The sequence below is a fragment of the Tasmannia lanceolata genome, unplaced genomic scaffold (genome assembly GCF_043159265.1).
Source record: "Tasmannia lanceolata isolate RefF3 unplaced genomic scaffold, GAP_Taslan_0.1 ptg000037l, whole genome shotgun sequence".
Classification (NCBI taxonomy): domain Eukaryota; kingdom Viridiplantae; phylum Streptophyta; class Magnoliopsida; order Canellales; family Winteraceae; genus Tasmannia; species Tasmannia lanceolata.
This window is the reverse complement of record NW_027518714.1, coordinates 61,770,381-61,780,723: the sequence shown is the minus strand read 5'-3', so window position 1 is coordinate 61,780,723 and position 10,343 is coordinate 61,770,381. Positions and strand designations below refer to the sequence as shown.

The following is a 10,343-nucleotide window of genomic DNA, read 5'->3' as shown; positions in this document are numbered from 1 at the left end:
AAGGAAATTGCCATAAATTGAATGTCCCTCGGAATAAAACTTCAATGGGGCAAGTTCAAGTAATCATTTTTCACGGAGTTTTTATATCGTGTTGGTTGGAGATTGTGGGACTCATCACATCAAAACATGAGGTAAAATATTAGATCCCCCAATGCATGGTTCATAGTAAAGTTTGAGGGACCCATACCAAAAAAAAACCATTGTGTAAAATGGTGGGCTCATCCTAGGCATGGATTGGAGTTGAGAGTGGGCTCACTCATGTGGTGTAAAATAGTGGGCCTTACAATATCAATATAGACCCAACCCATGCTATGCATAGAAAAAATCAGGGGGCCCAACCCATGCAACGCAAGAGGTGTTAAAAGAGTCCACCATAGAAAAAAAAATTCCCTTAAAATTTCCTTTTAACAACTAAAAGAGCCTACAAATTCTCCAAAGAAATCTCTCTCTCTCTCTCTCTCTCTCTCTCTCTCTCTCACACACACACACAATGAAGCGATTAGAGCGCTAACCAAAATTGGATTTTATCCGTCTAAGGGGGGAAAATATCATTTCCAAAGCTTTTCCATTCTTCAGTTCTAAAATTTCTTACAATCCAACAGGGCCTAAGTAACAGCCAATAAAATATGAACATAGAAATACCAGTTCCCATGGCCCTGGATAGACGATATTAATAGTGGGAGCAGCGGCCATTAATCTGATCCTAGTTCTTCATGTGGACCTCCGGAAGAATTTCCAATTTGTGCTGCTACCTTTCATTTCACTTGATCACGCAATTGAAAGGCATCAATTGTAAGGGCTAAGATTGCCTGAAAGAGAGTGTTTTGGGGCATAGAGGAAGCAAACTCATTAAGCACCCAGGAAAAGCCCCACTTGGACCACCAGCGATAGAATTTCACCGTGAAGGATAATGCACTTCTGAAGGAGAATCCGAATGTTAAATGTACGTGATTCCTTAGTTTTGTCTTTTAGTTGACGTGGCTCTTATGGTTGATGCCCCTTTTCTTCTCACAAAACGGTAAAAACATGATTTAACTAATCTATGCCAATATGAGTAGTACTCCTAAAGTGCCAAACAAAATCAAGAAAAATAAAAATGATTGGTCATACATGAGAATAAACTAGAAGCCCCAATCTCAACACTATACTTACATCTTTATACAGCAAACGCCCTTTGTACATTTACATCCTCCCCCCAGGAGAGATTTCAACTGATTACAGTTTATTAAACCTCGACAGACGACGACAATGTTGGGTGTTATCTACTCAACGCTGATCCAAGACTAGTATGTACAAGACAACAATGGATCCGAAAATTATGATACAGTGAGATAGAAGCTCTCTTTAGAGGTCAAAAGGTTAGGCTCCTATGGATCAAGCGAATGCGGAGACAATGCATCGAGACTCGGGGCTCCCGGAGGAAAAACCTTCAATTCTTACCACAGGCTTACCTCTGGGTGACACCACACAAAAGGGCGCTCTTTCTACCCTAGATGAAGATTTTCCCCCATGAGAAGCACCCAAGGGAGATGGAAAAGGTGAGGATTGCCTTACAAATTGAACATCATGGACTAATGGGTTGTTTGTGCGTACTGGAGGAGATCCACAGAAGAAGCCCATCTGGTTGCTACTGTCCACATCATCTTCAAAATCATCCTGAACAGTGAAATGGTGATCAGAGAAATGTTCCATGTTTCAACCCAAGAATCATTACTAGCAGTGCAGTAAAAACAAAGCAGAAAAGTTTAGTACCTTGTTCAAAAATATATCCATGAAGTCAAACCCAGAATCTCCCTTATGGAACATAGGTAAGTTGCTGTAATAAAAGAAAGGGACATTAGAAACTCCGAGATATCAGTGAAAATCTTGCCTGCTACATACCTGTTGCTCAAGTCGCAGCAGAGATTAAATATGCTAATTTATGCTATGTGAATATAAGAAGGAAAGAGTTTGGCAATAGCTTTGTACTTGCAATAAAATGATGTCCAGAAGCAATAACAGAACTTATACGGCTTTAACAGGTTGCACTGAACTAAACACACGTAAATAAAATTTTCAAATGATAAAAGAGTACCCTCACCATCTTGGTTTGGAATAGAATCTGTTGAGATTATCTACAATACAAGGAGCACGATCAACTCGCCGAGGTGCTGGGCAGATGATGACTTCCCCTGGAGTGGGCACTACTTGATTTTGATGCCCATTAGATTTCATATCCAGTTCACATTCCACTACATTATCCTGGGAAATCTTCTCGACAGTAACGAGCCGCCTCAGGCAATCCATCTTTAATGGTTCCTGGGAAACAAAAAGGTGAAAGTTTATGAGTTGGGTTTTTCTTTTCTTCCCTTTTTTTTTTTTTTTGGATGAAAAAAGGTTAAAGTTCATGAGTTGATGCTTATTTAAAAAATTAATTGGTAACTCCGTTTGACACGATAATATGTGAACAGCACCAGCAATCAACAATTCATGAGAGAGAGAGAGAGAGAGAGATTCTAAGAGTTGGTCTGAAATATGCAAACCTAAATCGGGACATGGGCATCACAATATGGTTGACTGGAACAACTCAACAAAGCATCTCTAATTACAAACATGTGGCATATTGCAATTAAAAGGTTATTTTTATGAAATGAATAGATATTAATGACAAATAATATGTGTGTGTGTGTGTGGGAGTAAAATCTCTAAGAAATGGAAGCCAATCTCGACTATTTGTGATTCAGTAAATGCATTAGATCACTGCTAATGGGGGAAAACGAAGTTCTTGTATCACTCATGGCTCTCTTGTGGAGGGGCTTATATGGATTTATTTGGTTAAAGAGGGCATTCCTAAGTTTTCTATTGTCACTTGGCAAGAAGTTCAAAGGACATCAAAGTCAGAGTGAGCATGGTATAAAAGTGGAATCATCATGTCCACTGTGTGACTTAGATATGGGAACTACAGATTACCTTAGTTGATTGATGTCATTCTTCTTGGATTCAGAGATCTGTTCTATATAGATTTCTTTCAAAAAGAAAAGACATCCACGAGATTAAAGAGAGATGGAAGAGCTCCACGATAGAGCACACAATGATGGCCAGATTGGTGTTGCTAGTTGCCTAAACTTTACAAGTGCTATCTAATACATTTGGAAAGATAGGAATCTCAACTCAACCATTGAAACAAAGAATAATGCATAAAAAGTCCTTCTCAACCCGATTCCTGAGTATCCAACATTGCTTGACTTATTCAGAGTTCATTGAAATTCAGAATTAACATAATTGTGGATTTTAAATCACATTGGTTGCTCAGTAAAAACCACAAAGCAAGGATTCAATTAGACCAAAGCACTGCTCTCTCTCTGAGGCTATGCTTGTATAGGCAGGAATCCTTTGAGACCACCAAGAAATTGCCGTGACTGCCTTTTCAGTTCTCACACAACAATCACCTATATATTTGATATTATAGAGGCTTGCTTTGACTACATAGGGACATTTCATTCCTTCTAAAGAAGCATTCAAGATGGGAATTTTTAGATTTCACATATTTAGAGAGAATTAAACAGTATAGCTGATTGTTTATGTAAGTCTAATCTTCCTCTTTATGGAAAAGAATGCATCCATCCAGTTAGTTTTCCATCTGACTATACATATTTTATCAAAAGATGACAATGATGATAATGTGTATTGTATTCAAGGATGTAATATCGCTTTTTATTTGATTAATAAAGCTGGTGGGGATCCTGTCAACCACCAGCTTATCTACCAAAAAAATAAATAAATAAAGGAATGTTGTAAATGAAGGACAAGCACCAAATAGCCCCTTCAAGAATAACACAACATGCACATACCAAATACATGAAAAGTGGTCTACGTAAGAGAATTATTAATTAAAAGACCATAACTCTCCCCAATGCTCTGGATGCACCACACAATCAAGTATGGAAATCAACAGGTGCAATATGCATCACATTACAACATAAGGCAAGAATAGACATAACAGCAACAAAACAATGAAATCTGATGAGCAATATTTTTTAGGTAGAGCAGATCATAAATGATGACTAGATGTGAGTCAGAAAAATAACAAAGGCAAACCCAAATGTTAACAAAAAGACGGCAACACCTGAATGTGGAGATTCAATTTTCCACTTGGATGTTTTGGCAAAGTATGGTGTGGCGAAGATGACTGTTGAGGTAATCCAATGCCTACATCAAGTCAGTGTAGGATAATCGGCTTTTTGGGAGCTTTCAAAGCTTTGGTGTCTTCGGACCCCTTGTTCGCATGAACTGGAGTTTTTTTCTTTTATGTAGCTGTCTCACCCGAAGCGAGCTTTCTTTCTTCTGCTTGTATCCCTAGAGTATGTCTCTTCGGGGGACACTTTTCCCCTTGATTGTACTCTTGGAGTTGTGAGAATGAAAATTGTTATCTTTCAAAAAAAAAAAAAAAACATCCACCTGGATGTAAATGCAGCCTCTCATCATAACTTCTCTATCATTTTGTCGTGGGAGATTCAATTTTCCACTTGGATGTAAATGCAGAATCTCATCAGAAGATACCCTAACCCATAAACAGCAGATGCATTGTAATTCATCATACCGCAAAACAATAGAGAAGTTAAATCTTAATACTTATTAATTCTATAAGGTATTACGCATCTAAATGCCTTAATCTCATTTAAGTATCAACCCTAAAAGGAAAGAAAGAAATATCAACGCCATCAAGGGAAAAATCTAAACACAGATATGTTTTGGGGAAAAAAAATACTTTCTAGTATCCAAACGACAGTAACTTCGCATAAACGTATAATTCCTGCAAAACTCAAAGCCAGCGACTAGTGGCTTGCTCGGCAAGGCTTCTCATTCTTGCCCAATTAAACGGGCAGAAACATATCAATGAGAATCTTCTAAAGCGGCTAAGTCGCTCCAAAGAACCATAGTTTTTAGTCGAAAAAAGTGAAAGTTGCAAAAAAGTTGGGTAACAGGCTAAGCAGGTCCGAGAGCCAAACAGGATTTTTGAGATATTTTTGCTGTCCTCATTCTGCGCACCTAAAAAAGGGGAGAATCCCCTGAGATAATTGTTGCCAAACAGCCCCTAGATTTACTGTTTTTGGAGAACGCTCTCATACAAACAACCTAAAGGTCCAAGAAACCCTAAGTATTCCACCAAAAGAGTTCGCCTTGTGACAAATACAACAATGTCATGTGGCCACCACTGGACACTTTAACAAGTTATTCAGTAGAAAAAAAATCTTTGGAAGTTTAACAAGCATTTACTAAATGAAACATAAATAAATAACAAAGGATAAGGCGTTGTGGTTTTAGGGTAAATTAATTCAACGCATTGCCAGGAATGCCCATTAAGTAGACTAAGAGCACAAGCACATAAAAAATAGAACAATCAAAGCAAAAACCTGCATCCAATAGCAAAACATTTGAAGCAAGAAACAACAAAGCAAGTAAAAAATCAAGGTAACCAAACCAAAAGACAAAGCATTAATATTCAAACCAATATATAGTAAATTCAAACCAAAAATTTATCAAGAAGACCTTTGGTTTAACTAGATAAATTATCAAGGCGTTCCCGATAAGTTACAATTGTCTCAGTCTATCAAAGCCTCATAATATCTCCAATGGGATCGTCTCCCACTCTTGGTCCAAAATGTTGACAAACATCTTTTTTGATGATCGGCCAAGAAACAATTTCATGGGTGTGCTCCATTAGAACCATTGAACCGCTTTTACATCTAAGTGAATCGAAGATAGGGCAGCCCTTTGCTCCGTATCAATTCCTTTATCACCAAAGAATTTGCCACGACGATAAACCCAACCCTTCATATCATCACCCGCAAATTTAGGAAAGTCAATATTTCCACAGCGGGATTGGAAAGTACCTGAAGGAGCTGAGATTCGTAGAAAAACAACCTCACTCTAATCAGCAGTGTTCCCTCTAATTTCTAAATTAGCAAGGTACCGTCCGAGTGGCTGTCACTCCCAAGTGTCGTCGAATCTCTATAAACTAGATTGTAGTCAAAGATTCTAATCGAGCAATAGCATCATTCATGGTCTCGACAAATTCACACAACTTCGTGAGCTCTTCTGAGTGATGAGACAGTCGCTTGCCGTTTGAAAATAGCACCAGAATGAAGTTTAAATTCCGCCGCAATTTGTCTAATTCCGGTTCCTTCTACCATGATTATCGATACATAAACCAAAGATCGTTGGCTCTAATATCAATTAGTGCAATGCTTGGAAGAGAGACTCAAATAATCTCACGTCTAGGGGGATGACGACAAGAACAATAGAGATTAAGGGAGAAAGAGATAGTTTTTCATTCATCCTCCAATAGAAGATTAGAAATTATTATCGAAGAGATAAATACAAAAAATACTGCCAATATCTCCTACTGAATATAGAATAGGATAACTACTGAAAATACTACCAATATCTCCTATTGAATATAGAATAGGGTAACTACCAACTGCCAGGTTCACCGCACAAATCTAGTAATTTTCAATCAAATCAAAGATTAGAAAATAACGAGATTGCAAAGAAACCAGGGTATCCCATGCAAAAAAGGGAAAAAACTTGATAATAAATATCCTCATCCACAAGACATCCATACCTCACCGTATCTATAGCTGAGAAACCTCAGAAACCTAGAAATTGGGATGAGCAATTAAGCAAGAGATTCTAGATCATTCAGTATGGTGCCGATAGGCCGGGATTGGTGCAGATAGACATCATTACCTCACCGTATCTACGTCTGAGAAACCTCAGAAACCTAGGCAGTTTGCTCAGCACTTCTACTACATTCTAGATCGTGTGGTAGGATCGCACCAATATCTTTCATCCATGTCAGAAGATCTGCTAATAGAATTTCTGATAGATTAGCTCAAGATGGTGTCGATATGCTGAGGTTGGAGATGTTTGATTTTCTTCCACCTTGCTTCTCATTTGTTCGGCTTTGTTTCTTTTCTTTTTCTTTTTTTATTGCTATTCTTCTGTATCTTATGTGTTGACCTCCTCGGTCTCGTTTTGCCCTATTAATATTATTTTCTTGCCATTCAAAAAAAAAGGAAAGAAATTAAGCAAGAGAATGTAACTCTTTGAAAACTCCCTAGATTGAACTGGAAAAAAATTGAAAAATGACAACAAGCACAACAATGAAGGAACATTCGGATACAAGACCCTGACCTCTTACCAGAAATTTAAAGCAACGAAAAGCTAAAAATGTAGAACTCAGCAACAAAACCTAGTTGGAGAGCGTTCACAAAAAAAAAAAAGCAACGAAACTTAGTTAACCAGCCAGTAAAAAATAGAAGAAAAAACCAATTATGCAAGGAAACCCCGAATTAATATATATATATATATATATATATATATATATATATATATATATATATATAGAGGAAAGTGTTGGTGAGCTTAAGCTCACCAAACTTATGGTGAGCTTAAGCGCCCCAATCACATGGGTCCCACATTTTCTGTGGTGATCCAAACCATTCATTTGCAAGGCCCTATCATAGATAGGCTGTGTACCAAAAATCAGCTCCATAGGATCATCCTAACCCCTCCATTTGTGGAGGACAAAAATGGGCAGATTTGTGGACAAATAATGTCTGTCCATTTTGACCTCCACAAATGGATGGGTTAGGATGATCCTATGGAGCTGATTTTTGGTACACACCCCATCTATGTAAGGGCCTTTCAAATGAATGCTTTGGATCATCCTAACAAAGTAGGCCCCAATGTGATTGGGCGCTTAAGCTCACCATAAGTTTGGTGAGCTTAAGCTCACCAACACTTTCCTCATATATATATATAAGCACATGCTACTGTAATGGAAATCAATGAATGAAGAAATTATCTTAGAATTGTGTCTTTTTTGCACAAAGGAGGATTGATCCTTCCCTCGAAGTGGATCAAGAGGCTGATCTTCCCTCTAAGAAGATCAATCACGTTATGAACCCATACGGGTTCGTAACAATTGGTATCAGAGTGGTCGATCATGCGTCATGGCTACATCTTCAGAGATTTTGGATTCGATGCATGAAGATTTTCAGAAAATCAAAATACTTGTTTTGGAATTAAAGGAATGTAAACGACAATTTGTGGAAGGCTTGAACAAAATCGACATGGCGATCCAGAAGCCTTGTACGATGAAAAAGAAAAGACGAAAAAGAAAAAGAGAAGAAAAAAGCGGAGAAAGAAAGAATATAGAAGAAAAACCGAAGAAACCACAAAAGAAAGTCTTCGTTGATTTTCAGCGTCGTCGTGTTCGTCGCCGGAAAATCCGTCAATCATCTCGGCCCGTCCAACGCCAACGTAAAGATCCTCGCCCACAACCATCTGTGCATCACCATCCAAACCATTTCAAAAAAATGCAACGAAAAAGCTTTGACAAAAGGCCCGATGATAACACTTTTAAAATGGAGCGGTCTAAACTCTTGATAACGACATGCGTAATGATGACTAATTACAAGATGAAGAGAGGAAGAAAGGGATACAAGATTTCATTTTTCACCATCCAATTCGTAATCTCTAACCTTGAGGACAAGGTTGATTTCAAGGAGTGGAATGATACATGCCTAGATGGGTCCCATTTAGAATGGAATAAATTACTTTCTTATTTTAGAGAATAAGATCAGCTCTAGTATGATTTGATATATTTAGTAGCTTGATAGATTAGAATATTAATTTAGATTAATATAGTTATTATTTAGTTATTTTTATATTTATCATAAGATCTTTCTATGTTATCTTTAAGTGCTTTATATAAGCACATGCTACTGTAATGGAAATCAATGAATGAAGAAATTATCTTAGAATTGTGTCTTTTTTGCACAAAGGAGGATTGATCCTTCCCTCGAAGTGGATCAAGAGGCTGATCTTCCCTCTTCCCTCGAAGTGGATCAAGAGGCTGATCTTCCCTCTAAGAAGATCAATCATGTTATGAAACCATACGGGTTCGTAACGGAAATCCTATAAAAAAAAAATAGCAAACAAAAACTTAAATCCTGACAAAAGCCTCCATCAAATCTTCAAAAAAAGAAAAAAAAATCGTACACTGGATGCCAATTAATGACAAGAAATACCAAGCAATGAAATCCTAAAACCAAAGAACTAACAGAGAAAACAGTAATCACACCAAAACAAACAAACAAAAAAAGTAAAAATGTGCGGTCGATCTATCAACAGAAATTACAAGCCAAGTAAAATTTTGTGCTCGATCTCACACCCGAAATTACAAGCCGATCAAGATCTCTCACAAGAAATTACAAGCCAAGAAATCCTAAAAGCGAAAACTAACAACGAAAACCTTAATACCAAACAAAAATAAATGAAAGACAAAAATTAAAAATGCGTTTATGAGATCTCGATCTCTCATCTGAAATTCTAAGCCACGGAACCCTAGAAAGCACTCCGATCTTCTTCCAGAGAGAGAAAGAGATGCGGTCGAAATTCTGCTACGAGAATTTCAGGTGAGAGATCGTGATCTCATACACAAACAAATCAAACAAACAAAAAAGTAAAAACTCGTGCTAGATCTCTCACCAGAAATTACAAGCCAAGATATCCTAAAACCACAAAATTAACAACGAAAACCTCAAAACTCTCCACAGAATCATACACGAATAAATGAAACAAACAAAACTTAAAAAATGAGTGTATCAGATCTCGATCTCGAACCTGAAATTCGAAGCCAAGGAACCCTAGAAATCAGAAAGAGAGAGACGCGATTGAAAATCTTTTACAAGAAAAGGAGGAGTAAAGCAGCAGCCCAAAAAAAAAAAAACACCTAGTGAGCTCCAACGTATTGCTGCCTTACCTCCTCCTTTTCCCTCTTATTATTTTATTTTTTCCCTCTCTCTCAAAACACACAATGAAACCCTTCGCGGCCTTTTAACGCTATATCTGTTTCTGGTATGCCGATATGGAAATGTAATATCGTGATGACAGCCATAAAAGTCCCATTTTTCCCTTGGAGACCGAAAAAATATCCCTATAAAATTAGATGTGACACCCTTATCAGATTGTCATATCTCATACTAGCGGGACCAACCGGGGGCGTTATAGAAAAATAAAAATGATTAAATTTTTTGAAAAGACGATATAATTGCTTAATTCTTGAACATTAGATAATAGGGGAGTCGATTTATCCATTTGGGGAGTGGATTTATCACTGCCCTAGATAATATTATAAATATTTAGAAATGTTTGAAGATTTGAAAGTTATTTTAGATTGAATAAATGTAAAATAAGGGCCCAATTTGATCTGTCACAATAAGTTTAGTATCTCCAATCCATTTTAATCAGATTGGATCCCGAGGATCCATGGCCCAATTTGATCCCCAAATGTC

General features: G+C 37.4%; 1 protein-coding gene across 2 annotated transcripts; it reads right to left on the bottom strand.

Moving 5' to 3' along the window:
* Positions 1 to 1,081: 1,081 nt before the first annotated feature.
* Positions 1,082 to 9,917, bottom strand: LOC143860357 (uncharacterized). 2 transcript variants are annotated; one of them, XM_077370946.1, is made up of 5 exons: positions 9,673 to 9,917; positions 4,106 to 4,540; positions 2,081 to 2,298; positions 1,753 to 1,816; positions 1,082 to 1,656 (listed from the first exon to the last, which is right to left on the bottom strand). In XM_077370946.1, the coding sequence occupies exons 3-5, from the start codon at positions 2,284 to 2,286 to the stop codon at positions 1,375 to 1,377; spliced, it is 552 nt and encodes a 183-aa protein (XP_077227061.1). In that variant the 5' UTR covers positions 2,287 to 2,298; positions 4,106 to 4,540; positions 9,673 to 9,917; the 3' UTR covers positions 1,082 to 1,374. The 2 variants fall into 2 exon arrangements, with proteins under 2 accessions (XP_077227061.1, XP_077227060.1); XM_077370945.1 differs by lacking the exon at positions 4,106 to 4,540 and having other exon boundaries at positions 9,673 to 9,916.
* Between the last annotated feature and the right edge of the window lie 426 nt (positions 9,918 to 10,343).